At 41.0% G+C, this 20,027-nt stretch overlaps 1 protein-coding gene across 1 annotated transcript; it reads left to right on the top strand.

Moving 5' to 3' along the window:
• Window positions 1–441: 441 nt before the first annotated feature.
• LOC146170774 (uncharacterized) lies at window positions 442–14,038 on the top strand. Its single transcript, XM_084586789.1, has 5 exons — window positions 442–573; window positions 6,500–6,633; window positions 6,691–6,794; window positions 10,609–10,695; window positions 13,777–14,038. Exons 1-5 carry the CDS (start codon window positions 469–471, stop codon window positions 13,950–13,952), a joined length of 606 nt encoding a protein of 201 aa, XP_084442915.1. The 5' UTR covers window positions 442–468; the 3' UTR covers window positions 13,953–14,038.
• The last annotated feature ends 5,989 nt before the right edge of the window (window positions 14,039–20,027 follow it).

Below are 20,027 nucleotides of genomic sequence, written 5' to 3'. Positions count from 1 at the left end.
TTAGCCCTAGCTTCGGGACAGACAGGTAACTGTGAAGAAGGAAAACATCATGATTTCAAAACCGAAATGTTAAAATACGCCTCGCATAGAAATAAATAAAATCAGAGATCATTTTATTTGCTAAATTTCAGCCCATGACTCGGGGCTCCCAACAACCGCTTATAAACGCCACTTTGACTTTTTTGAGAAGGCCAAGTAATTTATCTCAGCACGGGCCTGTTTGACCAGTTCATGTCTGTCATCCTGAACAAATCTACCAGGTCAATCACGAATGACAACAGCTGTGACATTATAAGCTCGGTATATATTTAACTCATCGTCCTGTCATTTCGAAACCCAAGTGATCATAGAAATTATTTGTTCATTTGTTTCATTTTGAGATTTAAGTTCAGTTTTGAAGCATTGAATCAACTATAAATAAAAATTCAACCTGCAAAATAATTAGAAGGAAGTACTTAGACATCCAGTATGGCGAAGGAGCCATTATTCCTCGGGCTCGTCTTTGCTCTGCTATTTGCTGCAGAATCATCTAGCGCTGATCACGGTAAAGCGCGAAGTGTCGACATAAGAAAGGTAATGTTTTTTTATTTATTTTATTTTTTTATTACAAATACCTACAGCTCCCATTGGGCATTATCGTAGGGGGGTTAATTGCAAACATAAAGCAAACAGAAAAGCTGAAGCGAAAGCATACAATCAGTTCTAAAAAAAAACCTTTTAACAAAAGAATGGAAGCACATTCAATGCCAAGTGTAAACGACACACCCAACGAACATTTGTGACACAGTTTCACAATAAAGTACACTGCCTGTAATGTGACACAGATTAATATAAAGTTTTCGGTGGTTAGTGAAAAATTTGGCACAGATACGACATCATCCGGGAGTAAATTCCAATCTGAAATTGAGCGCGGAAAGAATGAAAACTTAAACTCATTTATGCGACTTTGATACGGCCTGCTTTTTTTGGAATTGTCTCGTCTCTTAAACTGATAATGATTTTAGGAGCTTCTAATTTATTCAATGTAATATATCCCGAGGGTAACTAATGGAACCTCTCACTATTTCCAGTAATCTAGAAGCACCACTGGTACACGTTTTACTAGACAGAGGCTAGCTCCAGGGCCAATACCTTTATTTCATGGAAGTGAAAGCGCGAACAGGCATTGTGAAACTTGGAAAACTTCCAATCATCAAATTTATTTTAGAGGCACACGATGTTTTGAAGCCCGTGGGCTTCTTTTTGAGAGGCGACGGGACGAGGGGGGGGTGGGGGGGTGCCTGTTGTATGCAACTGTATGTAAAGGAAAGCGCAGGCGAGGATGGGGCGAATACATGAGGGGGAGTGAGTGCTAAGAAGGGTGTGAAGGGTTAGGGGGCTTAATGCCTATGTTATGTCACGATGCCGGCAGGTGCCGCGGTGCTCGCTGGCTTCTTTTTTTCTTGTCATTTGTGAAGTCCCAAGCGACGATCGAAGACCCTGTAGGCACACACTAGGTAGGTCACCTCTTCTTTGTTTGGCATATATTGGTGTCATCATATATGTCCTGATTCAAGACGGCGCCTTTTCCGATAATTGTCGTCTTACTCCTGGTCGAATTCTGCTTCAAAGTTTATTTTGTGGTCCAAGACTTCGGAATGTTGTTTTTGTGATTGCGTTCTCTTGAAAAGTTCAGTACCTAAATGTGCTGCCGAATCTTTTCTTCATGCATTTTCTGGCGAATGTAGCTGGCGTCGCTATCGGCGCAGAAATTATTGCAAACAAATATCCAATAGAATCTTCCATGGTAGCATACAAGTCCCCCATCATCCCTGAAGGAGGAACAGAGCCGCCTCCGAAATGTGGACATTTTTATGTGAAGTCGAGAGCTTGTGGTTGTATAATGTTCAAGTTTGATTTAGTTGCATACAAAAATCGACATAAAATTCATTCAAAATGTTTTGCTTTAAACCTGGAAATGAAAGAAAATTTAGCGTTTCATCAAGTGAAAAATATTCTCATCAAACACGATGGGCTTTGTTCGCCGTTTTCTGAAAAGATATTAGATGGACGTTATTCCTTGGAAACGAATCGTTCATACTGAGCTATAGGCATGAAAAAACTCTTGCTTAAATATGTATCAGAACTGGAAACAAGAATGTGGACATGGATTCCTCTTTATAAAACTCTGACGCGAGATCGTCATGGCTTCCATCTGAGCGCAGCTTGTGAATGTTCGTTCGTTTGCATTTACTTTGCAGTCTGTTTTATCCCTAGTCGCGTAATTGGTTGTCGTACACGTATTTCAGTCTACGTAGTGGTAAGCTGCCACGTAATGTAAAATAGTAGTCGACATGTATATTGATTTTCTATTTTTCCATTCTGAGTAAACAGTGTTCTAAGATATAATAAATTTATATTGCCTGTTGCATTCGTTTTGTCGACTCATCAGAAACTTGACTTACAGTAAATTTATTCTACCACCGAGCAATATTTTGTATAGTGAACGGTTTGCAATTTACATTGCTACAGAATTGCACTGCGAACAAATGGCAGGATTTTCCACAATAACGGCCAACTTTGAAGTGCTCACGATAAAAACCAGTAAGCAAATCATAAGCGCTGTTTACCGACATCCAAATGGCAATGTCGAAGACTTTTTCACGCTTTTTGAGAGCCTAATGGATTATGTTTCTCAGAAAAGCTTTGTTCTCAGTTGTGTTGGTGATTTCAATATTGACATCACGGACGAAAATAACAATTATGATTTTGATGCTAGGCTGCTTTCTGCCGGTTACAAAAATGGTATTAACACTTCAACACGTGTTACTCGTTTCACCTCATCTACGCTTGATCTTCTTATCACTAATCTGAAAACAAATATCCTCCAGTGCGGGTAAAATTTCATCCGACATAAGCGATCACTGTCCTGTCTGCATGACTTTTCCAGACCCCAGCAAAAAACACTTGACCCAGGCATATACTTACAAGCCTATTTCCGAAAGTGCTTTAGAATCATTCAAACACGAAATTACTGCGCATAACTGGAAATTTATATCGGAACTCAGTGATGCTAACTCAGCCTACTCGGTATTTCGTGAAGCTTTTCTTCTTATCTACAATAAATACTTCCCTTTTAAGAAAGCAAGACGATCGCGGAAATCTAGGAAACCTTGGGTGGCCTCAGAACATGTCAAGCGTATCAAAGAAAAGAACAGCCTTTATCACGTTTTTCTTCGTTCGCGATGCCAGGAAAAGCTAAAAAAAATTTAAGACTCTGCGGGGTAAACTTAATGCAACACTAAAACAGGCAAAACGTTTGTAGTACAAATATCTCTTAGCTAAAACTAGAGCTAATAACCCACCTGCCATATGGAATATTTTCAATGATATTCTTGGCCGTAGAAGGAAGGCCGCATCACCGAAAACAGTATATAATGATGACGAAAAGCTGTGTGGTACGAACTTGGAGATCACTCCAACCGGCACTTTGCTAACATTGTCTCAGCAAGTACTTAGGCCCCCAAGCATGAACACCCTGAGCTACAGTCTCTCACAGAGTTTCTTGAACCGAATGACACCGAGTAGGTCTACCACACTTTCTTTAACATGAAAAATTCTAATACGCTAGATACTAATAACATACAACTAAGAACAGTTAAATTTTAATAAAATGCACTGCGCCTGTTTTAGCCCTCATATTTAACTTAGCTGTTGAATTGGGCATTTTTCTAAATGCGAAAAAAGGATAGAATTACTGTGGTGCAAAAAGGGGATGATGTAAATGTCGTGAATAATTATTAGCCACCATCTATACTCTCGATTTTATCAAAAGGACTGGAAACGGGTATTTTTTATAGATTTATTAGATTCCTCGAAAAAAATAATGTAACACCTAACTGCCACTATGGGTTTAGGAAGAGACGATGGACGGAAATTGTCCTGCTCTCGCTAAAAGAACACATAGTTTAAAATATAGATGCTGATCTTTTTACACTAGGTCTGTTCATCGATTTCAGCAAAGCCTTTGGCTCTCTTAACCATAGTATTTTTACAAGTAAGCTATCAGAGCACGGAATAAAGAGACAGCCCCTCAATTTAATTACGTCATATCTGAAAGATAGAGTTCAATGCATCTATATAAATAATATTGACTCATCTTTATTGCCTCTACATTATGGAGTACCACAGGATAGTATCCTTGGCCCGCTATTATTGAACTTATATATAAATATATATATAAATATATATATATATATATATATATATATATATATATATATATATATATATATATATATATATATATATATATATATATATATATATATATGATATAGTACACATTACGCAGTCAGCTAAATTATTTATATATGCTGACGATAGTAGCCTACTTTTTGCCGGTAAAGATCCAAATGACTTGGTTACTCAGTGCAAAGAAACTCTTAATAAGCTTGCATGGTGGTCCCAGTCTACCCGCATTGTAATTAATCCTAAAAAGACAAAATGTTTACTGTTTAGGCCCCGCAATAAAACATTCTCACTCCAAACTACAATCAGCTTTATGAATGATCGCATCACAATAAAAGATGAGCACAATGCTGTGGGCTTTACACTGAACTGTCATCTGAGCCGGGATCACCACTTTAACGATGGCGCAAAAAGCTTTCAGTTGTAGCAGGCACTTTGTCCTGCCGTAGGAATATACTTCTACAAAAAGTAAACTGCAGTCATAGCATGCGCTATTTGCACTTCACGTAGACTACTGTACTCTTGTTTGGAGCACAGCAACCAAACGGAGTAATAATAAATCAACGCGCTTCAGAAAAACGTCTTGCGTTATGTTGCGAACGTTGGCATAGACACAACTACAAAATACCTATTTTCGAAGTATGACATTATTCGAATCATACACAGTTATGAATATAAATTGTTAAACTAAATCTAGTTCTTTTATGCAGAACCTGTAAATTTAATTAGGCTTATTGCATAATTACAACATCATATGACGGATGTATGAATTAGAAACCTTCCTCACTGGTTAGCTCCCTTAGTTCCCAATTTCCGCACCCGATACATACTTCAGTCATTAAAGTAGAATCTACTATCCCTTCTCAGCAAATACCCTTAACAGGCGTTTTCATCTAAGAAAGAATTAAAAATATTTTTGTAATCTGTGCTAAAATAATACGTGTCACCTTCATCTTCCCGAACTTTCTTTTATGTGCCTTGTTTAGGTAAGGCGATGAGTTGTTACTTTGGGCTTCTGATGTGGTTCTGTATTATAATAGTTTCTATTTTATATACGTGTGCGTTTGGCACTAATTAGGCTTGTACATATCTGCGTGGTTTTGATGAGTGGATCGCTTTTATTATTGTTTATATACGCCGAAAAACTGCGTCGACTCCTGTCTTTAACTTCGGCCCTTGGGCCGTCGTCAAGTCGCTGACTGCAACTTTTAGCCCAGAGGCCATTCAGAGTTGCTCTGTAACGGTTCTCAAAACTAAATGAATTGAATTGAATTGTACAATTTCAAGGATAAAAATTTTAAATACTTTGCATTCAGTTATAAAATTGTTTAATGAAATTCTAAAGTACTGAAGGCATTATGAAACACTTGTGAACAACGTGATGGTCGTTTTGTGTTGTGCTGCAGTGGTGTATTGGTCGGTGTAAAATAAAATACACATTAATATATTGCTTTCTACACACTTTTATGCTTTGGTCTTTCATCGATATTAAGGTACTTCAATTTAAAAATTATCTGTGTTTGCCTCCATGCATTTTATTTTTGAACCCCACACTTGCCTCTGCCTACGGATTCAAACAGTCTTTGGTAATTTGTATGGCGTAATAGGAGTTCAGTGAAATTAAATTGAAAAGCCCGTGCATGCCTGCGTTGCTCAGGCTTTGCGTGTTTAACGTGAGAAAGGTTATTCTCCTCCCTCTTCTTCTGGCAATGCAAATAGTCATAATTCCGGCAAACTGCAAAAACGAAGTCCATGCATGCCACGTCGAGGGGGAAGGAAAAAACGCCGTAGTTCCTGAATCTTTCGATGGAATCGCTAATTTTTTGCTGCCGTCATAAGTAGAATTTTGCAAAACATGTGTACAGAAGTTTCATATTACACAACCTAGGATGTGTCAGTGAGTTATTTAATCATTAATGCAATATTACACTGTTTGAGCACTGAAGTAAGAAGATATGCCAGTCTGCTAATTCTTATTATGATGCCGATATTCTGACGAAATTCTTAACAAATGCCGATATTCTGACGAAATCAACTCATCAATATGCAACAAACAAGAGTTTATTTGTGAAAAACGAAGTTGTCTTGAAATGCATTTGTAGTCACAGTACGGCGAGCCCAAAGAAAAAAAAAGAAAGCAAGGCTGATAAGGCAATGCATTTAAAGTGTTCGATGACAGCGAATGAAAAAATAATTTTCATGATAACGTGAAATAGTTGCTTTATTACCATAGTGATGCAGTAATTCATTATAATTTTCTTTCTCGCAGTTCCTTAACACTAGTGACGTTATATGGACCTACAACACAACTGCAAAAGAGCGCCACATATGTCAAATGGATATAAAGAAGAAACTACTGGCTGAAGAAATATATTTCACGCGGCATCATCTTCGGAGCAAAAGGTAAGGATTATAGGTAAGTTTTAAAAGGCCTAAATTAAGATATTGTTTCAATCACAGAAAATGGAGAGCAAGAGAACTTCACGGACAGTTTACGATATTTTTTGGTACTTCTGAAGCAGGAAAAGACCCCTATGACACAATGGATGTGCAAACCACCCGCAGTAAGTGATTGACTACACATTCCATATGCTTCGGACGTTGTCAAGCATCCTCTGTTACTACTGGTACAATGACTTTCGCCTTCCTTAATATAGACCAACAACATGTCATACGAACTCACAAAAATAACAATGAGATTTATATGCATTGATAATAAAATGTTATTTAAATATCTGCCAGCTTTATTTTTTCGCCATTAGTAAAAAAGAAAGAACCCATCCGCTGAAAACCAGGAAAGAGATAGAGCAGAAGAAGAAAGGCAGGGAAGTCAACCGAAGCCGGTGAATACTGAAGGACAACGGGCAGGCGAAAATTAACAGCTGCCTCCTACAAAACGATTTATATCGTTTCCTATAGTTCAACGGATTATTGTACTGTAGACGTCTCATCTGGCGTTCCTCATGGCTCGGTGCTTGGTCCTTTATAATTGCTAATATACATTAATGACTTATCTCACCGTACCAAATCACGAATAAGGCTATATGCGGACAACTGTGTTTTATATTATGTCATTAATACACCCAAATATCATTTGCAACTAAACACCTCATTTGTTAGCTTTTGTGCTAGATATAGTAACTGGATAAAGTAAATACATTTTACTAAACTGTAGTCATGTATTTTACTAACAGCCTGTCCCCTTCTATGTTTAATTATGCCTGCAATAACTTACCATCATTGCCCAGGATTTTAGAAAACTATAATTTATTATTTTGGTGTTATATTTATTATTACCCTTTCCTTGTCAAAGCATAATAATTTCGTTTGCTCTGAAGCACTCACATCAGGTGCCTATTTGAAAACATTGCTTAAATTTCCAAAAGGGACTAAGCTACTAATGTACACAACCTAGCTAAAATTACTGCGATGTGCTATGCAAGGCACTGATTCTAAATGTGCCACAACATCACGCAAAAAATAAGCAAAAACGAACCACAATGACTAGAATTACAACTGATATATACTTCACATTATTCAATAATTGCCATCCTTACAAGTCAAGAATGTCACAAAAAAAACATGAATCACATAGCATAACACATTCAGCAAGAGTGGAATGATTTACCCATAAAACAAGATTTACTACATCACTGTCGGCAGGGACGGGAGGAAATACCTCATCACAAAACGAAGGCATTAGCGTTGTTACGTACTGCATTGTACGGATCGAATTTTTATCGCGTCACTGATCCCGTGAACAACTTACCATGCCTATACGCATATTGCATGAATGGCGGCAATGAATATAAAGCGTTAACCGCATGAGGCGACAATTCGCGGCAACACGCCGCGCGACGCCATCGCGCGGTGGGCTGATAACCGCCAAAGCAATACCGCTCGTCGCTGTCGCTCAGACTCGTTTTCAGGAAATTTCGCTTGTCGCTCTGAAGCAGCTCTGCAGGCTGCAGTTCGCAAGAGGCTTTGGTGTACTCAACTTCCGTTCGGGCTTTCTTTTTTTTTTGCGTGCTATAGTTTTGTTTTCCTACTCCGGTTTAAGCGAAGGACATGCAGAGCATGGGCGAAATCACCGCTCCTTGTGGGGATCCGGCACTTCCAAACATTTGCTCCTCAAACCTGATGTCTCCCGCTACGAGGAGCGCTCTTCTGTCGGTGAGAAAGTCTTTTACGTAATTGTAGGCCCTTTCGCCGAGTTTCATGCGCGAAATTTGTTCCAGGATCGCCGAATGTGTGACCCTGTCGAATGCGCTTTCGAGGTCGAGTCCGAGAATTGCTTTAGTGGAATGGGTCTTGTTGTCCAGCATCTCAGCTGGAGCATAGCGTCTTGCGTCGAGAGGCGAGGCCGAAACCCAATGATGGTGTGTGGGTAGACACCTGTAGGATCGAACTGGGTGTTTACTCGATTGAGGAATGCATGCTCCATCTCTTTGCCCACACATAAAGTAAGCGAGATTGGCCTCAAACTCTCCAAGCTAGGAGCTTTGCCGGGTTTGGAGATGAGTACCATCTCCGCGGTCTTTCACTGCTTTGGTACGGAGCCCTTCCTCCATTGTTCGTTTATATATTACGTGAGTTTGTTCACGGAGTCATCGTCCAAGTTTCTCAGTCGTATTTGTGACACCATCCGGTGAAGGAGCCGACCGACTGTGAAGGTCGTGCAGGGCCACACGAATTTCTTTGCTGCTGAAATCTTCAACTAGTGAAACATTGTCCTCCCCGCGTAAGAACCTTGTATGAGAGAGGGCCCTAGAGGGAGATACTTCTGGCAGAGTATATTCACCACCCTACCTTCGCCCGGTCTCTTGATTTCAATGTACAGCAGGCCGTTTGGTGCGGCTTTGTGGTATTTAACAGATGCTTCAGTAGTTTCCATATTTGTCCGTTATGTAACCGTCCGTCGACCGAGTTACATGTGCCGTTTTACTGCTGTTTGGAGAGGAGTCGACAGAGCTCATCGATATTTTTGTTCAGTTCAGCAACCTTTATTCGCAGTTTCCTGTTTAGTCGCCGACCTTTTCATCTTCAATTAGATGAACGAGGTGACTGTCCATCCTCTCCATTTGAATGTCGATCGCAATGGTCTTCGTGGCGTTTCTAGTGTCGGCGTTGAGTCCGCGCGTCCATTCATCGATATCGGAGCTGGACACGAAGTCTTGCCTCGCCTTTATGACTGACTGGAACCCTTCCCAGTCTGTCCACTTGAATTCCTGTTTGAATGATAAGGACTTATCTGAGGTCGGGAGGAAGATCTTCAGATTCTTATGATCGCTTCTAAAATCAACCGCAGTGTTTTTCCGAGTGACGTCTTTGACGTTCTTAGTGAAGTCGAGTATCCGCGGATAATCGACCTCACTGCAATACTCGACCTCGAAGTCGAGTATCCGCAGATTTCTCGTTACTTCACGGAGATGATGCTGGAAGAAGCTCGGCGAAATTCCATTGAAATCGCTGCGGAATCATGTGTCGCACACACAGCCCATTTGAGCGCATCCGTGCACCTCCGCGGTACCGAGTACTTGAAACCAACAAAGCCGCCAGCAGGAGTGTATTTTCACAGACTCCAAAGCAGCCTAGTAAGCCTTACAACCTGCTCTTCACCGTAACGCTAAAGAGCAACTCGTCGCGGAAATACGAGAACTGCATCACTACGCCATCAATAAAGGACACTCATTATCTTGTAATGGCTTCCAGGATACCGCGGCATATCGGGCAATCTCTGCGCGGACGAGGTCGCACGAACCGCTCACCACGACGGAGACTGTGTGTCGATCTTTTTTACCAGAGCAAATGCTACTGGCCGGCTTCGCGCACTTGCGTGGGAGCTCACATTCGCTTTGTGGAGTTCTAGCCATGCGAACTCCCGCTAGAATCCTTGGACCCTGACCTGAAGCTCCGGCTTCCACTATGCCTACCCCGAAATAAAAAAAAAACATTTGTGTTCCTCCTGTGGGTTAGTGTAGCAGTGACCAACCACGGGACTAACTATTATTTCTTTCTGATAAGTACGGCTAGTATCCAAGCTTGTGCCACCAGCAGGTGTGGCGAGACCATATCCCACATACTTGGTGGCTGCCTCGTGGTTGCCAGTCACCTTATCTATTTCCCTTAGTCTGGGTTTTACAGCTACTTGCTCCAAGTTTATTTACGAACGAGGATACACAGCCATCGCGGCGAAATCGCAAAAGGCGGACAGCATTGCTTTTGCATCAAAATATTTCCCCAATCAGTCTGCAGGGAAAAATTCGTTTCGAACAGCCTCGCACTTTTGTATTTTTTCTCACAAAATGTTCTGTATTGCGCATTGTATTCATGGCTTGACGAAGTAGGCATTAATGAATTTTATACTTGTATACTCAGGTAAAAGTTGGGTTGACCGTGAGACACTTACCTATCAAAGTGATGACAAGACATGCGGCGTGTTTGCAGTCATGAATGGTGGCAACGGTATGTATGCCTATCACGTTTATAAAATATGTCGCCTAATTACTACTGCAACATCTGGAGATCATGTGGAAGTAAATGTTTGGAACTGGTATTGCAATGGCTGATGTTCGATCCTAATATCCACGCCACTCTCTAGACCCCTTCTACGATATTTGCTTTGGCGGGCACCATCAGCTGTGCGTCCGTGCAGACAGTTTACATTTGCTGACACGTGAACATATTCACGCTGAATCAATTATTATGCAATAACTTTGCATCTAGTGTGCCTGCGGATTAGCCGTTTTTGAGACGGTCAGGCTTGTAACAAAATTGTCTTTAGGTTCTCCAAATTGAAAGAAGATGTCTATTCAAAGAAAGCCCGAAAAGTTAAACCAAGACTTTCAACTTAAGAGCCTCGTTTTACATAGTGAGACGACCTATCATGCATGACAGAAGTTTCACAGGTGCTCAGAACGCTCTGGACAAATGAAGCATATGCATGCATTGTCATCATTTGAGCAAGAATTGCGCATTAAAGAGGACCTTTAACAGTGTGGTCAACATTGTATCAATAAATGCTGATCTCTATATTCGGCTTCAAAAATAGAGTAGAAGTTATGGGAATAAGCTTAAAAATAAATTAATTCCCTGACTGTCAATACCTATGCACTCTCTTCCCGTCACAATAGCGAGATGATTGCAAAATTGCACGAAGATGTCGAACCGGTGCAGACGACGTAAGAATCGTCGTTTTATCGACGGCTGGGTTTCCAATATAAAGGAGCAAAGCTAGCTGGCCTGGCTGTAGCAAGTCAGAGATATTCTAGTCAGAAAAACCTGTAAGCTGAAATTATATTTCATTAATATTCTTTGCAATAATTCTGATCACGAGCGTCCATGAGCGTCTGTAACTGCAAGCGACGTGAAGTTACTCAAATAAACAAAACGAAAGAAATGCGCGCTACAGCGTGCAGCAATTTAATTTCGCAAAGTAGTCTAACAACTGACTGGCAATTAGGCCATAGTTACGAGCCCTATACATGTATCAATGATTGATAAAAAGCGTGTGGAGGTCGCTTGGAGAAAGAAGAGCGTTTTGTAAATTACAACCTGCGAAAAATGAAAGACAGCACATAAGGTTGAGAAATGCAACGTCCGCTACTTGGAACCGTTTCTTCGCGGTGGATGACAGCGAATCTATACTAAAAGGGGAAAGATGGATCATAAGAGTGATAGACGTCCACCAGTGGAATGAAGTATGCAACAGAAAATGCACCCCTAGATGTGTACCACTTTATTGTGGATAAAATACGCTTTTATTCATAAAAATCTTAACATATGGGGAGTTCTGCAGTCGCTACTTCCTTTGATAAATAATATCCCGCCCAAAAGTCTAAAACACGGAAATTGTGATGTAAAGTAGCGTTGCGGGCGCCGTGTATGAGATCTAATCCACATAAAGCAAAACGCTGCACCAGCTGTTTTGTTAATGATCATCTAGCATACAGTATTATACCCATATTCAAAGCCAAAGCCGTTGGGTTCCTTTTTCCGCGTGATTGTAAAGTCTGAAACAGAAAGTAAGAGAAAAATTGTTGTGGGACTTCAAACACTGTCTTTAAGAGTATAATTTACAAGTCTAATGGGAAATCATTGAGGCCAGGCATATCACTCGATTGGGTGCAAAATGCGTTAGTGAACCGTCAATCGCTTTAACAGATAATGAGGTTGAGTTTCTTGAACGTGGTGTGTGTGTGGGGTCATCTTGATTTTCTTGTTTAATGTGCAGTTTGGTGCTGCTTGGCTGGGTTATATATGTGTGTTTTTTTCAATAAATTTCAGTAGTGAGTCAGCACCTGTCCTGTTTGTTCTTCACCTCCGTCCACGTTTGTTGCGCTGTTTTTCTATCATGTTTCTATCAAGGCTAATGGCTAGTTCGCAGATATTTCAGGTTCAGATATATCCTCTTCACAACTCTCTTTATCACTAATAATTTCGTTTGCACGTCTAATAGCTCACACATACTCTTTTTCAGGGAGTCCTAACCAGCCGTATAAATTAAACAAAATGAGGGACACATAGGCTCAGCCTTTAAAAATACGACGTGATATTCCTAACGGTTCTCACCTGCAACACCCCTTGTAGATCCTTGCTCGTGTGCATCCTCTTTGCTACTCGCTTAATCTCTAATGTCTTAATTTGCTCCTCTATTATAATCCCGCGTACATTAGCAAACAGTCGTAAGCTGATTATGTACACGACGACCAGATTAGCTAGATATAAAGCCTCGCCTTAAGCAACCCGTTAGGGCTTCCTAGACCTGCGTGGTCTAAGAGATGTGTATCTTCATCTCAGTGAAAAGGTAGTGGTAGGTTGAATTCTCATCTCACCCACCCACCTCAAATTAGATGCCCAGCGCCTGACAATGCGACTATACCAAGTTTTTCTGTGCCGTCGCACAACCCGAAGACCAGTTTTCGCGTGGCTATGCAGCCAGCCAGCTACTACCTGGTAGCGCCACAAGTGTCTCATTGTTCGCTCACAACGACTACGCCGTCGAAAGAATTTCTGGGGACTGAGGTCTTTAACGCTATCAAGTGAAAACACGCTGCGGAGATATTAAGCCCTGCTTTAACCAAGCCGTGCAAATATGCGTGCGTATCCTAAGGTATCGCGCTTGATTCGGATTCCAAGGGTGCGAAAATATACGAAAGGGTCAGATTTTCCTCTAGCTATCCCAGCCTAAATGAACTGTAGGAGTAGACAGCTGCTGTCATTTGTTGATGCCAAGGGGTGTCGTTACATAACGACGATCAGTTAACGCCAGGTCATTTAGGCCTCCTATTGTCATACTTCAGAAGTATGCTTCGTAAGGCTATGCTTCCTAAGGCTTGTGATAAATCGCTATTGTCCCAACCATATGTTTAAACAAAAACGTTTTCGTTTCAGCTCTTTGAAATAGGTAAGACTTTCCAGACTTAATGAAGCTCCAGCACCTGGCAGAAAAGCATGCTGCCTGGCCTGTAGGTTTTAAGAAAACCTACACATTATATGTGTCCTATGTTAGATGGCGGTAAAAAACTTTGCTACATGCATTTTCAGGTGTATCATACGACCTCAGGGTGAAAAATTCTACAATAAAAACGGGCCCGAGAGAAGACTGTATGCAAGAGTATTTGAACCACATTGAAGGAAAAGCGAAAATTAGGCGTGTATATGACCATCGATGTCATGAAAAACTAAGAAACCATCATCCTTGGTTTTTGTCTCAAGGCTGAAGTCGAATAAAATATATCGTAATATGCACGTTGTAATTTGCGCACTACTTTCCAAAATTTCAATAACGCAGCCCCAAATAGCTGATGTATAAACTTTCGGCGCACGAATTTCTGACGCCTTTCTTCTCTCTTAGTTTAGACAACACGCACACCTGCAGTATCATCTGAGAGAAGGTGTGTTCTGGTATCGGTCAAGTGGCCGGAGAGCAGCGCAGTGGCATGAATATTGCAGGCTAATTCAAACTAGCAATATATGTCTGAAGGAGCTTACAGCACCGTTGCTGTTTTCTAAGGGCCGTATAGGCCATGCTTATTCGAGCCTGTGTTAATGACCCCTTTTCTATTTCTGTAATATATTTTAACGTGTTTTGTTACCCTCACCTCTTTCTTCGCCAATCGGTTCTGATCCCACCAATAACCTGGATGCCTACTACACCATTCCTTTGATTGCAATGTTCTCTGTACGCTGTTGTAAATGCCGAAATAATAAAGGCAATGAAAATCTGAGCCCTGTTCTCTCAGCCCAATTGTTATCTACAAAATAAAAAGACTTGCGTTTCATTAAACTTCTTAGCCCTTTAAGACGATAAATTTGCTGGTAATTGTTTATGGCGTTAGCAATACTGCGCCAGATTTCAGCCCGTCGCGTAGTCACAGGAAGGGCCACGTTTGACCTTGAGCCGCAGCAGAGCGGAATACGGCTTAAACCAAGTCGTTTGAACGTACCTTAGTGGCCTATAGGAAGAACGTGATTGCCATGGTCCTGGCAGGCTGATTCTGACATAACATAGGCAAAGAAAACTTGTCCTTCATTTGTGCGCCATGTCTTTACTCATAGCTAAACATCTCAAGCTACACCATGAGGTACACTACATGCTGGACCATAAGTCAACCATGGAGGTATTACTAACGCAATTCAACCTGGTTTAACCAGAGCTAAACGACAGCCAACGTTTTTCTATCAGGAATAAAGCTTCTGCTGGCTGTTTAGCTGCTGTCTACCGTAAAATATGCGAAGAAAAATAAAATACGGGTATGAAGCGATAGCCTACGCGACCCCCGACATACAGAGCCAATTTTAATCATGCTGTTGAAGATGCCTGCATGACCTAGGAGTAACTTGAATCCAGTTGTACCGGCAGACTGATTCTTATATAGCCTTCTCATAATAAATGAAGTGGCCAAGTTGGCAGCTCCTGCCAAACCGTGTACCAAGAAACGCTACGCACAGTCAGTGCGCGGTCATGTCAGCTGCCAGCTACCACCAGCCAGCTCCATGCTCGTCATTTTTCGCTCAAAACACCGAGGACGCCAGATTTTCTATTGAACGCGTATTCACCATCATCATCATCACCTTTATTTTCATTGTTAGATACATGTACATGATGATCAGTATTACAGAAGGACGTCTCGAAGTGTAAACTGTCCAGGGGACCTCCTATGACAAAGTGAATAAAATTCGCGGGTAGCTTACCAGGCAGTTATAAGGAAAAGAATATACAGGCGTGCAGAGAACAACTTATAATACTAAAAATACTATATAATACAATGCAAATGACAAACAGTATAGAAAATTGCAAATAATCATGAACTGGAAACAAAAGCGCAATAATTGCAGAAATCTGAGAATGCAATCAGCGCTAAAATAATGAAATAATGTAAACACGGAAACTTACTATCCAGAGAAATATCTTTAGTCGGAGGAACACAACAAGGTAGAAAATAAGTAAGTCTTTAATGAATGATGAAATGAATGAAGAGCCCGCTGCAATTTGGTTTCGAAAGGCAGTGAATTCCATACAGATATGCCTAAAAGTATGCAGTTTGTTTGCCATAATTTATCCTGCTCTTATGTTACAGTATATTATGATGTTCAGCAAGTATGGTGGTATTATTGTTAAAAAGGTTGGAGGACTTAAAACCACTAAGAACGACTTGATTATTACGCGTTTTAAAGGTAATTGAAGCCTACCTAACATTAATCTGTAGCGACAATGGCAGTATGTTTAGTGTGTGATAAAAAGTGACAACATATGCACGGTAAGGGCTGAAAGTAATCATTCAGAGTGCTGTATTTTAAAGGTGGTGAACACATGAAAGGTGAGTGTTGTATATGTTACCCCAAGATGATATGCAATGCGAGGGGTGGCTATGTACGAAGGAGAAATATAACATGCGAAGTGTACGTACGTCGAAGTAATGCCGGGCTTTAATTATCACGTGAATACCAAACTGAATCACGTGATGAAACTTTAGTTGATTATCTAAAATAACACCAAGAAATGTAGTGGACTCTGACGGGTAAATTGCGTTTATGGCTAAATGCACCTGAAGAGCAGGAACTGCCTTCTTTTTGCATGAATGAAAAACCATAAAGGTGGTCTTTCTTGGATTAATTTGTAGATTATTATTTTGGCGCCTGGGATGAATACTCAGAAGGTCAGTGTTCAAATCGGTGGTTATTATAGACATATCACTAGTGTGGGAAAAAATAGTAGTATCGTCAGGGTAAAGAATTGAACTAGAGTAGTTGAGGCATTTTGGCAAGTCATTATAATATATATAAGAAAGAGGAGAGGGCCTAAAATAGATCCTGTGGACACCGCGGTTATTAGCTTTGGGTCAGAAAATATGCCAAAAATTACTGTTGCGTTAAAAATACGCTATAAATGCGCTAGAAAGCATGCTAATACAAAGTAATGCACTGATGGTAAAGTAATAATGTGTGAAATATTTTCCATAGTTGGCAAATGCATTCTACCCCAATCTTACTATTTTCGTTTCGTTTTCGTGATCCAGATCTGCTGCTGCTACCTGCCCTAATTGGACGTATTTGTCTACGACACCCAGCGCTTCATAACGTATTGCAAAGAGCTGTTTCCTACCGAGGCAGTTTAGCATGGCCTTAGTCTTCTGAATATTATCGTTAGGTCTACATTTCTCCTTTTCATGTCTAGCTCATTATTCATTGTTTACAATTCGTTCCCGGTTTTTGATCAAGACAGCGTCATCAGCGAACTCAGGTTACTACTGACATTCATATCATCAAAACTTATCCCTAGCTCCTCCCATTTAAAGTCAGTGGACACTACCTCTAAGAAAGCTGTGAATAGTACTGAGGAGATCGTGCATTCTCGCCTAACACCTTTATTTATGGGATTTTTATTCCTTTGTTTACACAGAGCTACGGTTGCTGTGTCACCGCTATAAATATCGCCCAATAGTTTCACAGCTCATCCGCACACTAATTTTGCGGTTTCCACTGAGTCAAGCGTTTCCTTGTAACCGATGAATGCCCTACTCAGGGGCTCATTATATTTCAATAAGTTCTCATTCACTTCCTGATAGTATGTGTATGATTTATGATGGAATGCCCAATTCGAAAACCCGTCTCATCATTTTGTTCCTTGAAGTCTAATGTTGAATTCCAGAGGCAAATCTCCAGCGCTTCGCCGGTCATAAGAAGAGCGCATCGCTTCAATCGAGATCCCTTCCTTCAAATTTGCTATTTGAAGATGTTCCCTCACACGGGAGTATGCTCCCTGTGGATATCAGCCAATGATCCCACACAACTCGTTCTCGTGGCACAACCCTCTGCAATGTTCGCTTCCGCCTTCAGCGGCCTTTTCTCTTTGGCGAGTACATTTTTGCTATCATTAATAAAGCAAGCATATCTAATGGCATGAATCTTTGTGTTTATTATAAAGCATAATCGAATCTCGAAAGTTAACGAATATCTTTGAAGCGGATTAGACGTTGCTTCAAAAAGCTGCCGACGCTCTGCGCTGCGGCATCTGTAATACATATTGACGAGGGTAATAGTGGACAATTGGCTTGTTAGGTACTCTCAGTCATGAACTATTGAATTTTTCTACGTCGTTCCTGATTGTTGTAAAGACTTCGTGGGCCAGTGCCCTTTTGAGCCATGCCAACTTCTTCAAAAATTCTGTTTGTATTTCGGACAGCATTTTCTAAGCAATTAAGAAATAGCTTTAAATACATTCTCACAAATCGGCTGCCGTGGCTAAAATTCTAAAATTAACTGTAGGCTCCACAAACCAAGCCGGATTGTACAAAAATGAGAGCGAAGCTGCTAAATATAATCATGCTGTTTCCTATTGTCGCACCATAAGTGCCTCAGCTGGAATGCTGAGCAAGCAGCATTCTTCGACTGCAGCGACTTGATGAACGGATAACCTTCTGGCCATATGAAAAGAAGGACTCGTGCAAATCTTGCACAAGTCGTTGAAACGTTTTAAAAATAAAATACATAGCTAAAACAGCCAACTAGACTAGCCGAGACGTGACACACACAAAAAAGCTCATTACACTAATAACACGACAAACACTAGGGCGCATATTTGTATGCGTCCATGCTCTTTATTAGCACTGGGCTTTCTTTAAACTTATGGTGGCTTTCATTTTGTTGCGAAAGCAACACTCCGAAAACCAAAGGGAAACCTCGGGTGGCCGCAGCTACGCCATGGAGAGGCTATGGTCTCCTCGTAAAACATAATTCTCTCCATCGGCAATCGAAACTGCATCCCTCGGATCCCCTGCCGAGCGCTTTGACAAACTGAGCCACGGCCAGTATTTTTTTCTTTATTTCATAGAAAAGGTCCCTTAAAAAATGAAAAACTTTCTTCAAATTTGTTCATGTCTGAAGTAACCGGGCTACTTAGTATGAGCCCGCCATATCCCTAGCCCAACACTGCACCATCATCAAAACATCAAAATTCTGGGAGACACATACATGCATCTAGGTACGGTAGCCAGTTTGGAGGTTCTTCGCGTGCAGCATATACACTCCTCAGCAAAGCACACTGGTCACAAAATACGGATTTGGACAATCTTGGTGGCTCAGCATGCCTGTCCATCATACGACTTTTCCAAAGAATGAACATTCCCATTAACACAAATCGATCATAGGCACCGCAGTTTTTGTCACGAGGCCAATATCTAATAGTACATGGTGTAATTTTAATCCTTCTTAAGAGTTCGTTGTAGTATGTCCCAAAAGAACATAGCATTAGGGCACAAAATAAAGCAATGATCAATTCTCTCAGGCATTTTAATTTTAAGAAATGTCTTGACCAGCAACGTCGCTGCGGGTAGTTTGAAAAAGAACGCTTTTGCGGCTGAGTGAATGCACATTCGCCTAACACGCTTTAAAACAATGGTGTCCAGACACCAGAGATAGGGATGTCGATACAACTGTGTAGGGAACAAAGCCTCAGTTAGAACCTGGGTCATCTGCTTTCTGGAAAGGATATACAGGTAATCTGAACAGGAAAGCACAGTACGAAAACTGAAAGTGTCGGGAACCTCCTTTAGGAATCCTCGTAAGACCCCCTCAAGAGCCTGCCCAGTCGGTACAAATAAGTAAATCAAATGAGGACTAAGACGCCTAATGAGCGCAGCTACACGAGACGGGTGGTTTGCCGATATAAAAGGAAAGAACGGGAAACAAGCTGATTCATAAACAAGTAAACAAGGCCCACTCCACCAGACTCTAAAGGAAGAAACAAGTAGTCACGCCGCATGGATGCCCATTGAAAGCGCCACACAAATGTTGCAAATATTCTGTGTATTACATGTACCTTTCTCTTTACGCAATGCAGGACTTTAAGGATATACGGAAGCTTTGGAAAAAAGAATATGTTACAGACATGTGCCCTAGCAAACACTGAGAGTTCCGTATACCCATCAAAGCCTGTGTTTGTCGACGTATAGGTACAATTTGTCAATTCCAGTAGGCTGCACGGTTGTGAACTTGGTGCAGCGGAACCCCTTGGCACTGAAGAGGGCTACAGTTCCAGCATATGCCCCCAACCTGGCTTGGCCTAGTGCCCCAATGTCCGAACAAAAAGCCCTTCGATTTATCTAAATTAGGAGCCGCACCTCCATACATCGCAGAACTGTTTAGTCTAGTGTGAAGCCTGAAGTACACTCTTTTTGTCATAACAAAAGAGGGCGATATCAGCGTAGGCTAAAATCTTAACTTCACATTGAGCCAGAGAGCAACCACGAATAGCTGCGCGGATAATTATACTGAGACAGAGGGGTTCCAGATAT

The sequence above is a fragment of the Amblyomma maculatum genome, unplaced genomic scaffold (assembly GCF_055883805.1).
Source record: "Amblyomma maculatum isolate TAMU_Amacu unplaced genomic scaffold, ASM5588380v1 scaffold_50, whole genome shotgun sequence".
Classification (NCBI taxonomy): Eukaryota; Metazoa; Arthropoda; class Arachnida; order Ixodida; family Ixodidae; genus Amblyomma; species Amblyomma maculatum.
Note: the sequence above shows the minus strand (reverse complement) of the source record. Positions and strands in the feature narration are given on the sequence as shown.

Bases quoted from the DNA above. Each gene is read 5' to 3' on its own strand.
- LOC146170774 (XM_084586789.1), top strand. From the start codon at position 469: ATGGCGAAGGAGCCATTATTCCTCGGGCTCGTCTTTGCTCTGCTATTT. The intron at 6,634-6,690 runs GTAAGGATTATA...TTTCAATCACAG, and splicing joins CATCATCTTCGGAGCAAAAG to AAAATGGAGAGCAAGAGAAC. The intron at 6,795-10,608 runs GTAAGTGATTGA...TTGTATACTCAG, and splicing joins GGATGTGCAAACCACCCGCA to GTAAAAGTTGGGTTGACCGT.